Here is an 18,680-nt window from a genome sequence, read left to right on the forward strand (position 1 = left end):
AATTCCCAATCTCAGAAAATGAGTGGAGCAATAAAGAATAAGTCTGAGCAACGCTAAAGCCACTCCCTTCGGTTGAATACAGAGCCCAGACCCCTCCTTCTTTCTCCTCCCCTGACCCCACTGTGGTTCTGGTAATACTGTGTCATTTTCATGTTCTTTACACAATCATGGTCCATTTTTTCCAGGTTTCCTTTTCCTGATGGCTGTTGCTGAAAGGCATACTGCAATAATAAGAAGCTAAGGGTCCTAATGTCAATAGGCTGAGGTTGTGCAATGTTTTAGAGAACACAGAGATATGGAATGGGATAGAGATGGGGTAAAGTTAGTTGGTTGTGGGACTATCCAAATGCTCACATTAATCAAGTTCACTGTCTTAAATAGGTGATATTTGTGATACCTCAAATAATTAAAATAATGTCACCAAAGATCTCTAATCATAGATTATCATCACAAATGAATTATAAGTAATGAAGATTTAGAACATTGAGAGAATGACCAAAATATGACACAGACTCAAAGTGAGAACATGCTGTTGAGGAAAAAAAATTCTGATAAAAGTTTATTAGCACAGAGTTGCCACAAACCTTCAATATGTAAAAGATATGAGTTACAATAAAGAACAGTAAATTGAGGTATACCTGAATAAAGGCAGGAGAGCTCCACTAAGAACACATTTCTGCCACCTAAAGGATTAGAAGGCTTTATTTCATGATTATATTGGATTGTGCAAAAGTGTTCCAGGAAGAAAAAGGACACAGCCTATTCTGTCATCTTGCAAAACTAAAATTAGGTTAAATGGCTTATTCCTCCAGTATAAAGGTTTTTCCATATATAAATGTACAAAGCAGCTAAGATTGACACCTTGAGCAAATTTTACCCAGGCTCCTTTTAACTGGCTATGTACTAGCCTTCATCCTTGTCATTCAAAATCTACAGGCAGCCTACAATAATAGTTTCATACATCCCCTCTTTGCAAATTAAGAGACAAGCACTAATATTGTTTCTAGCAGCTCTAGGCCAATTCCCTAGGATGTGTTAGGCTCCCCAGCCCTAAAAAGTCTGTCTAAGAAAGTTGGGCTTTCAGATGGAGCAGGTGTAGTCTTTCCTGATATGCAAACCTTTCCTGATATGCAAAGTGAACAATGGAAAATAAATGATCTTGCATCTTCCCCTGGAAGGCAGGCAAGGGAATGTCAGAGCAAAATATAATGCCCCAAACTAGAGGGTATCTGAGCAATTGTCTGCCATAGACGCAGAGTAAGGACTGCGATGGAAGTGGAGGGGATAATGATGGTGGAAAGTTTGCACTGGTGGAAGGAGGGTGATCAATCATTGAATAGCTGAATATCAAACATGAAAACTTTGTAACTGTATCTCACAGTGGCTCAATAAAAAAAAATTTGAAAAAAAGGAAAGTTGGGCTTCCTTGGGCTGCCAAAATAATTTAGTTTGTTCTGATTAACCAAGATCTGATATTCTTAGGGTATTTACTAAAAAAGTCAAGCTATAGAGGTGAATTTTCCACTGTCCCGTTGAGATACGCCTGTTACTTCTTACCACTAAGAGCACTGCTGTAAAGACCAAAAAGCTATTCCCTTGCAATGTCATCATCAGGAAGAAGAGGGTATCTGTACCCCTAGTTTCCATAGAAGCATAGAATAATGCTTTCAAGAAATGCCAGCTAATAAACACAATTGGCTAATTAACATTTATGTTGACCAGTACACAGTAATTTTCCAGTTCTCTCATTTATGAAACACAACTTCTCCTCACTCTCTTTAAAACATGTTAACAAATTAAAGTTAAATTCATTTCATGTTTAACTTTCTCCCTATTGGAATAATATATTAAAATCTGTCCTTATCATTTTTTAACTTGTGTGTGGCTTTGCTTAGCTTAGATAATAGTAAAATATGGAATAAATATCTTTGTGTTTTAAATGTTTTAGTTACTAGACATCTGAAGTCCTCCCCACACCTATGATCATAAATCATTGGATACTGGAATATTTGGGGATACCCGGTCACAGACAAATGCTTCTTCTTTGTTCCATCACCTCTTTATGAGATACCCCCTTTCACATCACACTCAATATTCATATTCTGTTCATTAACTCTTTTCAATCATTAAGATGTCAAACACAATCATTAACTTAATGACCAACTATCAAGGAGTCCCATTCTACTGCCATACCTTCATAAAACTTCACTAATAGTTGTCTCCCTCCTAGTTTTAAGATAAAGTACATATAACCACTGACATAAAATTCTTCTGCTATTATATCTTCCATCATTGTTTCAGTTATATCTGGGCCAGCTTCCCCTTTAGTAATACAATGTTCCCATAATATATAGAATAATTACAGAACATGAGCCAAATTTCTACTAGCTATTCTTTTCTTATGGCCAATGAACTGACAGTAAATCTGACAGTTCTTAAAAGTTAAAAAATATTTTTATTAAAGTCAAGTTTAATATTTTATGACATGTAAAATATATCAGAATTTCAAATATTAGTAGCCACAAGTACAATTTGTGGAACACAGTAAAATTCATTAATTTACATGCTATCTTGACATTATTCGTGCTATGTCATTGTTTTGTTGTTATAAAACTTGACCAACAAAATTAAGTATTTATTAATAGCTCTACATAGAAAACATGATAGTCCCTGTGTTATCATCATTTCCTACAACTGTGCTAAACTATACTCTCACATCTAGAAGAAAGATGGTCCAGTAAGACTCTATTGCAAGATTAAATATTCTAGCAATTCAGTGTTCATCATCTAAATTAGCACGATTTCTTCTCCTTTTGCTTCTGTTCTCTAATTATTACAATAAATAATCAAAGTCAAACTCATAGTCTATATCCTCCTCAATATTCTTTCTATCTCTATATATTCCATTAGTATTTTCTTTGAATGAATGTCTGGAAAGGTTCAGAAAAAGGATTCAACACGATGGACCATATCCACACGGTGACCAAGCTCATTGAAGTTTCACAAGAGTTCAAGATGCGGCTCTGTCTAATATTCATCAATTTAAAGAAGACCTTTCATTCTGTTGAGACTGAAGCGGTCATCGAAGCCCTAGCCAAACTAGGCGTTCAAACTCAGTACATCCGGATCCTCCGCAAGCTGTATTATGGATTCACCACCAGGATCTCACCATTCTACAAGGCAGTGATCATTGATATAAAGAGAGAGGTTCAGCAGGGTGATACCATTTCACCGAAACTCTTCAGTGCCACCCTCAAGAACATCATGCGACGACTGGAATGGGAAGAAATGGGAGTGAAGATTGACGGTCAGCAACTATACCACCTCCGCTTTGCTGATGACATCGTTCTAATAACACCAAACATTAGCCAAGCGGCACAAATGCTGGCCGACTTCGACCTCTAGTGTAGAAAGGTCGGACTGCAGCTGAATCTCGCCAAAAGAATGTTCATGAAAAACGAGCTAGTTCCTGACATTCCATTTGCTCTCAATGGAACAAACATCTCTGAATACTTGTATACCTGGGTCAAAAACTCAACATGAGGAACAACTTGGCGCCAGAATTGTGCAGGAGGAAGAGAGCAGTGTGGAGTGCCTTCAAGAGCATCGAAGACATGGTTAAGAGAACAAATAACCTCCGGCTCCAGGCACATCTTTTCTACTCCACCATTCTTCCTGCACTAACATACGCCTCAGAGACCTGGGCCCTACGCAAACAGGATGAGAACGCTATTCGGGTATCCCAAAGAGGAATTGAAAGAGCTATGCTTGGAGTATCACGTTTCACTCAAGTGAGAGAAGGAATCTGGAGTTCCGGCCTCCGTCAATGGTCAAGAATCAGGGTGGCTGTCTTGTTTGCCAAGGCATCAAAAATTAGATGAGCCAGACTCATAATGAGATTCAGAGACAACTGCTGGAATAGAGCTGTTACCGACTGGATTCCACAGGATGTCAAAAGACTGCGTGGCCCCTCACTTATGAGACGGTCAGACTTCTTTGTCAAAACCCTGAAGGAACGGTTTGAGGCACTTCCTGTTCCTGCAGTGAGCAGATAGCAGTGGGTTACACTAGCACGCGACAGGTACGAATGGAGACGTTACTGGCGCCCGCTAGAGCAAATTGAAGACCAACGGGATGAAAAGTGACAAGTGATACAAGTGATTTTCTTTGAAGACAGAAGTTTCTAAAGGACATTGGATTATCACAGCTTCCAACCCACCAAAATCTATATAACTTGCTGGAAGTCTGAATCAGGAAGTACAAAGATTGTCCTTCACTTTGCTTCTTACATAGCATCTTGATCAGAGTACTCAACCACTTTGGTGGATCAAAATATCTATCAATTTTTCTATAGTATAATATCTATGTATCAAAGGCAAACTCCAGGTAAGCTGTTTTCTCCAACTGGTTTCATATTCCTTATAATTAGTGAGTCTCAATTTGTTTGTTTTGGCCACACCCAGCTCTGCTCAGGGCTTACTCCTGGCTCTGCACAAATTTCTGAAATTCTTTGAAAGATCACATAAGGTGATTTAACTAGTGGCACCTTATGTGTCTAAAGTCTTTCTGTTCCAATCTCCCAAATTTTGGACTGAATAACTTTCAGTCCTAGATTAGTGTTTTCCAATTTTTCATTTCATTCCAAAAATGTAACAGAAATCAGAATTGCATTTGACTATAATTTATTAAAATATTTTAAAAACAAAGTTTAACCCATAAAGTAATGTGTTATTCAATAATTTCATTAAATGCTTCCTATTTGGGGAAATTCAATGATCTCAACTTTGGTCTTTTGCATCGCCACTCTTTCCTAACTAGTTATCTACAACAATACATGTTTAAACCATTGATAGTTATTTCCATAAAACTTATAAATTAAATTTAAAGACAATTCATTCTCTCCAGTAAATCACTATCACTATCACTATTATCCCGTTGCTCATCGATTTGCTTGAGCGGGCACCAGTAACGTCTCAATTGTGAGACTTGTTGTTACTGTTTTTGGCATATCGAATACACCACGGGTAGCTTGCTAGGCTCTGCCGTGCGGGCAGGATACTCTCGGTAGCTTGCCAGGCTCAAACCCGGGTCAGCCGCGTGCAAGGCAAATGCCCTATCTACTGTTCTATCGCTCCAGTCCACGTAGGACAATAAAACTTTTAATATTGTTAATATTTATTTCTCCTAATTATGCTTTATTACTTCAATTAATTTCAGGGGAAACAGGTTGAAAAATGAGTATTTGTTCTAAATGTTTCATAAACTTTATTTTTAAAGCATATCTTCCTTACATCATCAGCATTTTTCTTATACTGACATTTTTATTATTCAAAAATTCTCACTTGAATAAGATGAGCAGTTCATCTGGAATAAAACAACTATTATGCATCATTAATATCCTAATGCATTATTTATGGTGGTGAATAATATCCTGAAACGAGAAGTCTCTGAAGATAAAATATTGCTCTATCATGTTCCATTATGGAAAGAAATACTTTTAATTAAAGCGATGCATAGAAATTAGAAGGAAAAATGTTACTGATGTTGTTCTACCTACAAGACTCAACTTCCTTTTTTAAAGCCTGATAAAAATCAACAGTGCTTTTGTACACATATGAACCATTCTTAGAAATACAGAACTATTGAAGTAAGGGACTAAAACAAGTGTTAAAGATATCTTAACCACCAAAGTTTCCCTGAAAACAAAAGGCACTAACTTTTAGGAGACAGAGGATAAAGCTATTGTTTTACATGTGACCAACCAGGAATCCTATTCCTGCTACTGCATATCCTCCCCTGAGCCCTGTCAGAAATGATCCCTAAGTACATAGATAGATCTCTAAGCACATCCATATATGCTCAGAGTTGAGAAAAATTTGGAACTTTTCCTTCTCTGGAAACAACTTAAATTGCATATTTAATTAAGTAGGGAAAATCTGAAGCAAGTACTTTTTGTGAGAAAGGGTCAGGACTCCTTTTACAACTTGATACATGTTGCAAGAATTATTCTATTAATATTTTCAGAGATAAACACAAGTTTTCAAGAAAATTATTTATTTTATGAGGATTTTTAAGTCTATTTGATATAATTAGGCAATTCTATTATTCAGTTTCTTCATTTCCTATCTTCTTGTAATTCTTAACACTGCAATTTATAAGTTCTCTCCCTCTTTTGATTAATTAAAATGTTCCTATTATTTTAAAAATTTAATATTTAATTCAATTAAAATTATTTCAAATTTAGTCATTAATTTTCTTCTTATCCTTCTTAATTCCAACCTGTTGATTAACTTTTTAAATTACTTTTTTTTCTAGATTCTTACCTATTTGTACTACATATAGTTTCTTTTCCATCTTTATTAATATATGCATTTAATTATGACCAGTTTATGCTGATAACTTCTTTATATCTACATATTCTATATCATGGATTAATTTTCCCTACATTAAAGGAAATCTTTAAAAAAATTCATATTTGCTCTTGACCCAACATCTATGAACAGTATAGATTTTCAAACTTTCAAGTGATAATAGTAGTAGTTTGGGGCCAAAGATTATAGGATTACATTTGAGCTGTATTCTTTTATAGTCATGTTCGAATTACTGCTACCCTTGGAATTTGTTGAGGTTTTCCTAGTCACCTAAACTATGGTCATTATTATTTTGTAATTTTATATATAAATGTTTTTATATATATAATCTCTGAATTTGAATTTTCACCAATAAAGTTAACTTACATTTTATACAATAGTATTTTACTTATTTTTTCCAAATTCTGTGTTATGCTTCATTTAATTAGTATTTTTTCCCATTCATTGCTTTTTACCTTTTGGAATTTCATTGTTTGAGTACACATGCCATTAGATCTGACTTTGTCAATCAATCAAAATCTTAATTTGTTCTCAGCTTAATAGCTACTCAATGCCACTTACAACTATTTGTATAGTTGGTTATTTTGGGTATCAACTCTCTTACAATGTTAAGATAAGTATGTTTGTTTTAAACAAACATAAACATGGGCTAATTATTTTGGCACTTCATTTAAAACAGTGCATATATCAGATTTCATCATATGATCTATTTTATTTTCATATTACAACTTCTCTTGTATATATCTATAGGAATTTAATGTCTAAATTTAAAATATAACTATGGATATATTTTATTTAGAAACTTTTGGCTATCCTTATGCTACTACTTTAAACAATATCCATTAATTACATTGTTGCATATTAACAATCTATTTTTTCTCTCAATGAGGAATATTAAAAATAGGTAGTAACTTCTTTTTCATTTTACCTCCCAACATCTAATTTAAGGAGGCTGGAGAGATAGTAGAGCAGGTCACTTGTCTTGCATATGGCGAACCTAGATCTGATCCCCAGCATCCGATATGGCCCCCCATACACAACAAGAGCACAGAGCCAGAAGTAACCCCTGAGTATCTCCACGGTGTCTCAAAACAAAACAAAAAACCAACAACAAAAATAACTTGAGGTTTTATTTTTATATCCATATAATACCTATAAGACAATATAAAATGATGGCATAATTTGAATAAACTCTCCCTGTTCCTACCCCCAGTTTTGGTAGACTGACCAATAACACTGTAAGAGCCTAGAGCTTACCTATTAGTCCCGTTCTTAAACCGTCCTGACTCTCAGTGCCTCAAATAAACGTGTTTCAATTCCTTACTACCATTCTTCACGCCAGAGTCAGGTTCATCCTCCAGTAAGTACCTCATGGAAACACTATCTTTAAAGCTTTCCTTGTGCGTAATTATTTACAGCCTTCATATGAAAACAACTTAGTAGAAATCCTTTACTCATCTATCGCCCCAAGCCCATGAGAAAAGCACATTATCAAAAATCCTGAAAGCTTCCTGTGTTGGTGGGGTTGTGGTGAAAAAGGACACTCATCCACAGTTGGTGAGAATGCCATCTGCTTCAGCCACTCTGGAAAGCAAGATAAAGATCTCCCCAAGAAATAGGAAAATAACTCCCACATGACCTAGCAATACCACTTCTTGGCATGTTTGCCTCAAATACAAAAACATGAATCCAAAAGAATATATGCATACTTATGTTCATCATAGCCAAGATATGGGAACAACCCAAATGCCCAACTATGAATGCATGGATCAAGAACTTGTGATATATACACATGGAATATTATGCACTGTAGCACTGTCATCCTTTCGTTCATCCATTTGCTTGAGTGGGCAACCAGTAACGTCTCCATTGTGAGACTTGTGGTTACTGTTTTGGTCATATCCAATACACCACGGGTAGCTTGCCAGGCACTGCCGTGGGAGTGGGATACTCTCGGTAGCTTGCTGGACTCTCCGAGAGGGATGGAGGAATAGAGCCTGGGTCGGCCTCATGCAAGGAAAATGCCCTACCCGCTGTGCTAGAAAAAGAAAAAAACTATGTAATCTGACACGACATGGATGGAACTAGAAAATTAGTGAAGTCAAACAGAAAGAAAGGGGTATTTACAGAGTCATCTCACTCACTCATGCGACTTAAAGATATGAAGAACAGTAGCAACAAAGGGTCAAAGCCAACATAAGAAAACTAATTTACTCATAAAAAAGTTAGTTTTTGTGAGGTGGACTTAAAAGGGAGGGACACTGAAATCATTGGGGGGGAGTGTGATGGGTATGATGTTGGAATTAGGGAAACATGGGAAAATATTAATAATGCGACCATAAATCACATACCTCAAAAAGAAAAACAAAACAGAAGAACCCTTGGCTCATGTTTTCTGCCCTGGAGTTTCTGGAATGTGGAATGAGGGAAAGAATTTTGTGGCTCTATTATTAATTCTCAGTCTTTGTGAGCCTGTGTTCTCTCAACTGAGGAACTTCAAACATGGCTTTCAATTCCTCCCCTGTGCCCTTCCTAAGTGGGACAGGATGACTAAAAAAGTAGGCTGCAGTGGCGATTTCCCTCCCCTTGGGTAGGTTAGATGCTGATAATCTTGCAGACAAGGCTCTGATAAATTAATTTCATCTGATGGCAGACCTTGCTTAGAAGAATAAAACAATCCAGAATATTAAATAGTGTTTATTTTCCCCTCCTGCACTGGTAGGCATATGAGGGTGTTTTTTTCTACAATATATCTCCCAGAAAATAAAGCCCTCTCAAATATGGAGCCCTTCCGTAATTGCATCCCCCAGAATTTTTAACTCAAAAGTTGTGCAAAAAGCTTCTTTGATGAACTCATTAGTTACAGTTCCTTTACCCCTACCCACTTGAATTCCTATAGAGGCTGCTACCATAATAAATTATAATTCTCTGTACCCATTCTCAGGCTCTCTAGTTCATAGAGGTTTGCCCTGAAACCTCACTTCTCCAATGGAACTAAGGAGAGTTCCTGATTTTTCATTCGTTTTTAGGATGGAATGGCTCCTTGTAAGCTTCTGAAATGGCAAATGGGAACCTAGAAGTGTTGCATGCCCTTTCAGTATCAAACCTCTGCTCATGAAGAAGACTTCCAGCTATGGGGCAATCCTCCTGGCCCTTGTATCTATCTACTGTCCTTGGCTGTCAGCCTCATGTAATGTTATTCTATAGTCCACAAATGAGTGCAGTCTTTCTATGGCTGTCACACTCTTTCTGACTTATTTCACTTAGCATGATACTCTCCAGTCTATCCATTTATAAGCAAATTTCATGACTTCAACTCTCCTAACAGCTGAACAGTATTTCATTGTGTATATGTACCAAAGTTTCTTGAACTAGTCATCTGTTTTAGGGCACTCGGGTTGTTTCCAGACTTTGGCTATTGTGAACAGTGCTGCAATGAATATATAGGTATAGATGTCATTTTTACTGTGCTTTTTTGCATTCTCGGGATATATTCCCAGAAGTGGTATTGAGAGGTCATCTGGAAGCTCAATTTCTAATTTTTGAAGGACTGTCCAAATAGTTTTCCAGAAAGGCTGGACCAGTCAGCATTCCTACCAACAGTGAAAGAGCGTCCCTTTTTCCCCACATCCACGCCAGCACTGGTTGCTTTTGTTGTTTGAATGTGGGCCAGTCTCTGTGGTGTGAGATGATACCTCACTGTTGTTTTGATTTGCATCTCCCTGATGACTAGCGATGTGGAGCATTCTTTCATGTGCCTTTTAGCCATTTGTATTTCTTTTTTGAGGTAACTTCTGTTCATTTCTTCTCCCCATTTAAAAATTTTTTTTTTTGCTTTTTGGGTCACACCCAGCGATGCTCAGGGGTTATTCCTGGCTTTGCACTCAGGAATTACTCCTGGCGGTGCTTGGGGGACCATATGGGATGCCGGGGATTGAACCCGGGTTGGCCGCATGCAAGGCAAACACCCTACCCGCTGTGCTATCGCTCCGGCCCCCATTTTAAAAAAATTTTTATTACTGTTTTCCCCATTTTTTGATGGGGTTGCTTGGTTTGCAATGCAGACACTGAGAAGTCATCATGTTTGGTCTATTACCTACTTTTGGCACACATCTCCCATCCCAACTGATTCCAACAGACATCATTTTCTTAGTGATCCCTTCTCTATTCCATCTGCCTTCTCCCCTCCCCTCGTGAAGCAGACCAGCTTTCTAGTGAATATCAATTATTGACTTTTCAATATAAGAGAAAGTGTCTTGCTTTTCTGCTACTTTCTCCTTCATGTTCACTGTAAGTGGGGATAAACTTGTCTCCAACGTTGTTTTAAAGGTTATATTAGCTATGGATTTGACATTTGCCATCTCCTTAGTGGCTTTTACATAGAAATTCTAAGAAATTTAGAACAATATTTTCCTGATAACTTCTTGTTTATCCTCAAACTTTAAACAAGTGGGCCTGTCAAATAGTAACTAATTCCTAAATGAAGAAGCAAACTACTCAATTCTAAATATAGAAACAAAAGTAAAAATCTATTCATATAAAGAATACAATAACAAATATATTTATCAGAAAAAATAAATGACATTAAACTGTATCATCAGAGTTTGTATTTATATTTTATGCAGTTAGAAATGAATAGACAAACTAAGAAGATGAAAAAGTTTTCTGAAAAGGTCAGACCTGCCTTTGATTAAAAGATTCTATAGCTTAAGATATTTCTGGGCTCTTTTCCAGGAACACATATATAATTTACCGTGACTGACTACTCACAGCCAGTAATCGGTCTGTTCTTCTCACCTTTATAATAAACACAGCAGACACCAACTTGAAAAAAATTAGACAGGCCATCTCATGTTTTCTCCTAATAAAAGTCAAATAAAAAGATATCGCCTTAAAATATAACTGTACTCTAGCTTAAATATTGGTGGGGTTTTTTTGTCATTACTGGTGGTGGTGTTTTTTTGAGAAAAAACAAACTGGGCCATATGCAGCTGGGACGGGGGGAAGGGTGATATTCTTAATTCTGTGTTCAGAAAAAGCTCCTACAGTGCTCAGGAGACCATACAATGTTCCATGGATAGAAGTGGAGTCGGCTGCATGCAAGACAAGTTCATTACAGCCTGTACTATCTCTCTAGTACCAAAGAATGTATTTTAAACCTGAAATAAGATCAGAGTTTTTATTTTATTATCATATAAATTTAAAAGTCTCATAAAATATAATTATCCTGGGCCAGAGGGTTAGGATAGTAGATAAGGTGTCTGCCTTACATGCAATCGACCAAGATTGAATCTCTAGCACCCCACCTGGTCCAGAGCCTGTCAAAAGTGATCCCTGGGCACAGAGCCAGGAGTAAGCTCTGATAACAGCCAGTTGTAGCCTAAAAACCATTATAATAAGTATGTTATTTTTGCATATGTATATATACATACTTATGTACATATATATTGCACATATGTATATATGTAGAGACAAACACACCAGTGACTCCCTTCCAAATTTAATAATCCACTAAGTTTTGGGTTTTGCTTGTTTGATTTGTGGCCATACTTAATGCTCAGGGATCACTCCTAGGTCTTGTTGTACTATAGCTCCAGCCTCTAGTTTTGTTTTATGGACCACTTATTAGTTCAAGTCTCTAAACAAGGTACTATGAGATAAGAAAATAAATTAGATATGCTCTTGTCCTTGGAGTTTTCAGAAGCTGGTTTACATATATGAGACATGCACATATACATACATATACACGCAAGAAAGGATGAAGCAGATATACAAAATTTAGCTCAACTGACATTATAATGGAATTATAAACAAAATACCTATGAAGCAGAACCCATAACATTTGAAGAAAAAATGCTAGAAAGGGGGATGTTTGTGGTAGGCGCTGAACAAGAAGCTGTTTTAGCAGGTAGAAAGGTTTGGGAAGGTCATATTTGTAGGGAGAATAAAAGCAAAAGGAAATATGGAGAGGGGCAGGGAATAAAAAAATAAGGGATCATCAAGAAATCTCAGTAGGAAACAGAAAAATGTATGACACAGGAACTTAAAACATAAACAATCAGCATCTCACCCCAAATGCAAATTTTCAGAAAAACTGAGAAAATAAAGATAATAAAAGTAAAGATACGCTAAGAACATAAAGATCATCTAAAAATGATTTAATATCCGTTCTCTAGGTCATCAGTAAAATCTAAAAGTCAGGTATCCCTGTTAGAACTAACCAGTTAAATTAATGTCTAATCTTATTTCAGTGCCTTGACTACTACAATGATATCCCTACTGCAATTTCAGAGGTATTTATTTTTAGTACTGAAAATGTGCTTTTAAGATCCAAGAGAACAAAGCTAGCATAATGTTTCACATAATTTAGAAAATCAAGTCAACTAATTAAATGAGCTGCTTGTTTCTAACTATTGCAAAATGCAGAAACTATAAGAAATATTATACATTAAAATACTTAGCATGTTCTTTCTAAAAAGAATTATATTCACATCCAAGACTATGCACAAAACACTTGGTAAATTAAAAATAAGTCTAAGAAGGCCTATAAAATGCCTACTGCTTTAGTAGAAATTAATCCACTACTAATGTTCACATTAAATGAATATAACAGTTAAATCATATAAATTCATTGTTTGATTCATTTCACAGAGTAACCAAAGAAGCTTTATTGTATAAGGGAAAGAATCAAGAATTTGTTGCTAGAAAACTCTAGGTAAACATGTGAAAACCATTGCAACTTGATTGCTTCAAATCGAATTAAGCATTTTTTAAGAACAGTACCTGACCTCTATTAGCTTTCATTTTCTCATCTATACAGAGTCTATGGATGTATTAATTATACACACTCTTACTGTAACAATTAAATGAGATCACATCAACAGACTCTGCACAGAAAGATTATTAAACTGACTGCTTTCTAGTTAAGTTTCTACCCCCAGAAACATCATTTCCTCTTTCCCTCATGCACAAAATGTGATCTATCGGAACATCCTGTAAGTCTTCATTACTATCCCTTTGACATGCACACATTTACCCATCACAATGACTTCTAGTCTGAAGAATTCATCAAAATTCTACATATTTCCTAACTAGTCACCTGTTTCTATTTTGCTGTTTTAACATCCTCTGATCAATCAAAACAAAAAAGTCAGACACACACAAACACACATGTATCTCGGACCTGAGCAACTTGCTGCCAAGATGGCTCTCGACTTTGCAATAGGCCACTTTCTCTGGGCCACTCCAGATGGGTGCCATCCCTACGTCTGCTCCCTAGAAATCCTGGTGGCCTCCATCTTCTAGAACTCAGCGAAAGCTCCAGGTATGGGGTGGCGGCAGCGGCAAATGCCAGGCCTCACGGGACAGGGGAGGAGTCGGCACTTGGAGTTCTCCCCACACACATCCCCCCCCCACTCCAATGTGACTCTGAGATAACACCCACAAAGGGCACTGTCTACTTAAGCTCCCACAGGGCCATGATCCAGAGACACACATGAATGTTGAGCCCAAGAAACTTGCTGCAGAGATCTCTCCAGACCCTAATTGTTAAAATTTTATTATATTTTATCCATATTTTATATTTTACCCATAACAAGCAATACAAAACAAATTGTCTAGCACTGCCTTTTCAGCAGGTATGAGTGGTGGTGGGACTGTTCTCAAAACATCGAAGGTAACAAAAGTAGAGAGCGTATTGTGCAAATTGTCTGCCACACAGGCAGGGTAAGGTGTGGAATGGGGTGGGAGGAGGGATACTGGGGATTCTGGTGGTGGAAAATGTGCACTGGTGAAGGAATGGGTGTTTGATGAATGTATGATCGAAGCTCAAACATGAAAGCTTTGTTACTGTACCTCCGGGTGAATCAATCACTGTATCACTGTCATCCTATTGCTCATCGATTTGCTCGAGGGGACACCAGTAACATCTCCATTGTGAGACTTGTTGTTACTGTTTTTGGAATACTGAATACGCCATGGGTAGCTTGCCAGGCTCTGCTGTGCAGGCAAGATACTATCAGTAGCCTGCCGGGCTCTCCGAGAGGGGTGGAGGAATCGAACCTGGCTTGGCCGAGAGCAAGGCAAATGCCCTACCTGCTGTGCTATCACTCGAGCCCCGGTGAATCAATAAAAAGAGAAAAGAAGTCTAAGCACCTAAATCGAAAGGCATCACTAACCTGCTCCAAAGACCACCTTTCACACAAGTGATAAACCTTAAGTTATAAATAGAAACTGAAGTCCCCAGCTGACCAGGTCCCCTTTCCCACATGTCTCACCACTAGCTCACTCCTTCACATACTAGAGTTTCTCCTGGTTCCTCACTGTTTCTTAAGCATCCTGCAGATTCCTATGCAGGTAATGTCTAGGCATTACCTGATAGGACTTCTTCCAGAATGATCAAGAACCGCTCAATCCCATATCTGTCTACACTGTCCAAGTCTCACTACAACAGAATGACTGTCCCTGTCACCCTTGGTGAACAGTAAACCCTCGTCTCATCCTCTCCATCTTTTTTTTCCTTCTGTTTTTCTTCATAGTCACTCATATACAGGTTTACATTTCTACACAAATATAAACATCCTGGAGGCAAGGAATGTACCTATTTGATCATATCTGAGTTGTTTGCACAAAGCAGAGACACCATTAAAAATATGCTTCTAGAACAGTGAAGGCTTATAGTTCATATCGCCTTGAGTTTATGTGTGCCACAGAAAATAAGAGTGGCCATCAATTACTTCAATGCACTAGTAAAACTTGAATATTTGGACAGCCTCAAAAGGGTTTATCCCACCTTGGAATTTGAAGTGGACTCCAAGAAACAAAGTCTGTTGCCAAATCCTTCTGCTGCCAAGCATAACTTCTGTTGTTCTTTGTGGATGGTTGCGGTACACTGCAAAACCACTTCATCATCCTGCAAAGGCAGAGAAAATGAGAAGAGAAAACAAGTGAGATTAGACATGACTATACAGACAAAATTAGATATAGAGCATTATTTTAGTGCATTTCTAAAATCTGAGATACAAAGGAAGACCAACCATAAAAAAAACACACCCATAGAATCAATCACTAAAGCACGTATACTTGCAAATAATATTACTAGTAAGGGTAGTACGAGAGTGAGGTTATTGCTATTCAAGGGAATCGAGTTTTCGCACTGCCTTTACTGACATCCAGAGGCAATTTGCACGGGGAATAGTAAAATATTGTATTTACATGTTAACACTCTAACAGTCTGTTTTAATCATCCAAATCATCAAGAAATTGTCTGACATTTCTAGGACATCAAATGTCACAAGAATGGAACTAATTCCAATAGCAGCATACATGAAGCTCCAAATTAATCAGGAAAACAGGTCAATAACAGAGCTTCAAGATAAAATTAAGCAGGAAAAACACAGTAGTTCAACATTACATTGACTGCTTGATCATACCTAAAATGACCCAGAACACATAAAGTGTACAGAGAGGGGCCAGTGAGAGAGCACCAGGGGTGAGCACTTGCCCTGCATGCAGCTGACCTATATTCAATTCCCAGCACCATGACGGTTCCCAAAGCACAGCTAGGAGTGATTCCTGAGCACAGAGCCAAAAGCAAGCCCTGAGTACAGCCATATGGGCTCCAAGACAAACAAATTAATTGGTTAAATGAATGCAATAAATTTCAAAAGTGTACTGAGAAATGATTTGTTCCTTCAGTCTTCTGAAAGTCAATACCAATTTTCAATCAGAGAAGCATTAAGTGGCAAATAAAAATTGCACCTGGGAAAAGATGATAACCAGGCTCAATCAAGAAACACCAATTTAAAAATGTTAGTAACTGAATTTGTATCATAGATGTAGCTTCTACATGCTACATGATCTCAACAGGTCCACTATCACATCTCAGACTTTCTACTAGCTCATTTAACCTATGGGGTGAAGTTCATCTCCTGGCAGCCCCAGGCCTTTATGGAACCGGAAGCAGATTCCCCTGTATTCTTCCTGAGTCCCAGAAGTCTCAACCCTAGGTTCATTACTCTGTTTGCCATTTCTTCTACCCCAAACCATAATAGTTCCACTCCTGGCATCTCACACTACACACCCTTATACCTTGTCACTAGCTGAGGACCAGCAGAGATGCTAAAGGGAGACACCCAGACTAATCCCTGAGAATCCAGTGGAGATAACTACAAAGAATCAGTCCCAGGGCAAGCAAACACAATGAGGAAGTTGTATAAAAGCCCACCGAGCTCAGTCAGTGAAACCGAGTAGCACAGAGGCTTTACCAGGACTAACCAGTTTTGTAAACTCTCAGGTATCATGTTTGGGATGTTTAATAAGCTCAAAGAAATGACGGACCATAGGGCAGAGCTGGATAGAGGACAGAGGGTTATGGTACTTTCCTTACATGCAGCCAACCTGGGTTTGATATCTTCACCACCTTATATATATCCCTGAGCCCCGCTAAAAGTGACCTCTTAGTACAGAGCTAGGAATAAGCCCTGAATACTGGCACATGTGGTCCCCAAACAAAATAATAGTTAAAAAAATATTGAGGATCCAGAAAAATCACAAGAAAGTTTGAGATCAGAAATAAGAATACTATATTCATAACTGTCAGTAATGAAGAAGATGGTTGGTGATATAAAAATGCAATAAAGGGGGGGCCAGAGTCATAGTACTGTAATTAGGGCATTTGCCTTGAAATGCGATAGACCCAGGTTCAACCCCCAGCATCCAATATGGTCCCCCAAACCTACCAAGAGTGATTCCTGAGCATAGAACGAGTGATTCCTGAGCACAGAACCAAGAGTCAGAACTGAGCACTGTCGGGTACGGTCCCCCAAAAAAGATTTCTCCCAAAGAAATAGATAATAGAGAGTGTGAGCAGAATAATAGCAGATGAGAAAAAAAATCAAGGAGCTCCAAAACAAGATTCATCTTATGTTCAAGAAAAAAATGAAAGGAAATAAACAGCACATCAGAGAACTATGAAATAAAGTCAAGAAAAACAATATCATAATCATCAGAGTCCCTGAAGAACAGGAAGGAAAAAAAATCAATGAAGAACCACTAGTGAAGTCATAGTAAAGAATTCCCCAGAGTTGAGAAGCACAGGCACCCAGATCCAACATGGAGCTTAGCCAAAAGGTCCCCCCAAACTCAGTACAGTCAGAATAACCAAGCCAAAGACAGAGACAGAATATTAACAACAGCAAAATCAAAAAAGAGACTTCCAGACAAAAGAAATCTCAGAAGATTTACAGATTTATCAAATGATCTGGCAGAGTCTCTTGCAACCGACCCATGCCTGGCTGTCTTCACCAGGGCCCCTTGGTGGTTGAGTTTCCCTCCCTGTCCCAAGCAGAGCCCCCGAAGCCAAAGACCTCTGGAACCCAGCCACAGCTATGCTCAAGACCCCTCTCCACACGTTCGGATGAATCTCACGCATGAAGGAACAGGCAGAAGAACCCAGGTGTGCGGGATTTGGGGCTGAGATCTCCAAGCCTGCTCAGATCAGGACTGGGCCTCTTCCGCCCAGATCCCCCATTTTCCAGGAGCTAGGTGGTCACACCCAGAATCTGCCCCAGCACCGTGTAATCCCATCAATGGCCAACATCCAGAGACTAAAACCAAGCTCCCGGAAAGTCTATATTTCCTTTTCTGATACACTGGTGATATTAAAACAAACAAACAAACAAAAAAACAAAAAACATTTTTATACTTTTATAAGTCTATTCATAGTTTTCCTAAAATTTTCTCAATTCTCTTCTTTCCACTTTACTAAACTGTGCATATGTCAGATTTATCTAATTCATGTGAATTTTACAATTAGCATAGAATTATTCACAGCAATATTTTTAACTTGTATACCTACAAAAGGAAAACGAATGCATTTTGGGGGAGGAAAAGTTATTTTGTTTTTAATCTAACACTGATTTACAACTCTGTGGAATTTCAGCAATTTAGCTTTAATCATCTATATGTGTGTATATATCAACGCCGCCAGAATAAATACAAAAATCTCTTTTCTATATGTGGGATAAAAGATAATAATAATAATAATAATAACAGTAATAATAATGGAATGACAAACAAATGACCAAATAATAAGGGAATAACAAATGACCAGAGCATTTACAAAGTGTAGAAGAAATTATAAGCATATAATATATAATAGCTACAGGAAAGAATTTAGAAAGCTAACCTTTATTTACACCAAAGAACTAATATGATAGCAAAACGTTATGACAATAACTGAGGTAAAAGACTTCACTAATATATGAGATATCCTGTGTATTTTCATCAGAAAACAAAAGCCCAGATCTT

General features: G+C 37.6%; 1 protein-coding gene across 1 annotated transcript in view; it reads right to left on the reverse strand.

Moving 5' to 3' along the window:
* RYR2 (ryanodine receptor 2) overlaps positions 1–18,680 on the reverse strand; it is a 762,156-nt gene that overhangs the window by 540,505 nt on the left and 202,971 nt on the right. Inside the window, exon 2 of the mRNA XM_055147039.1 lies at positions 15,163–15,282. Coding sequence (XP_055003014.1) covers positions 15,163–15,282 — 120 coding nt within the window. The remainder of the gene's footprint in view (positions 1–15,162; positions 15,283–18,680) is intronic.

This window comes from Sorex araneus, chromosome 9, assembly GCF_027595985.1.
Source record: "Sorex araneus isolate mSorAra2 chromosome 9, mSorAra2.pri, whole genome shotgun sequence".
NCBI classification, from domain to species: Eukaryota; Metazoa; Chordata; class Mammalia; order Eulipotyphla; family Soricidae; genus Sorex; species Sorex araneus.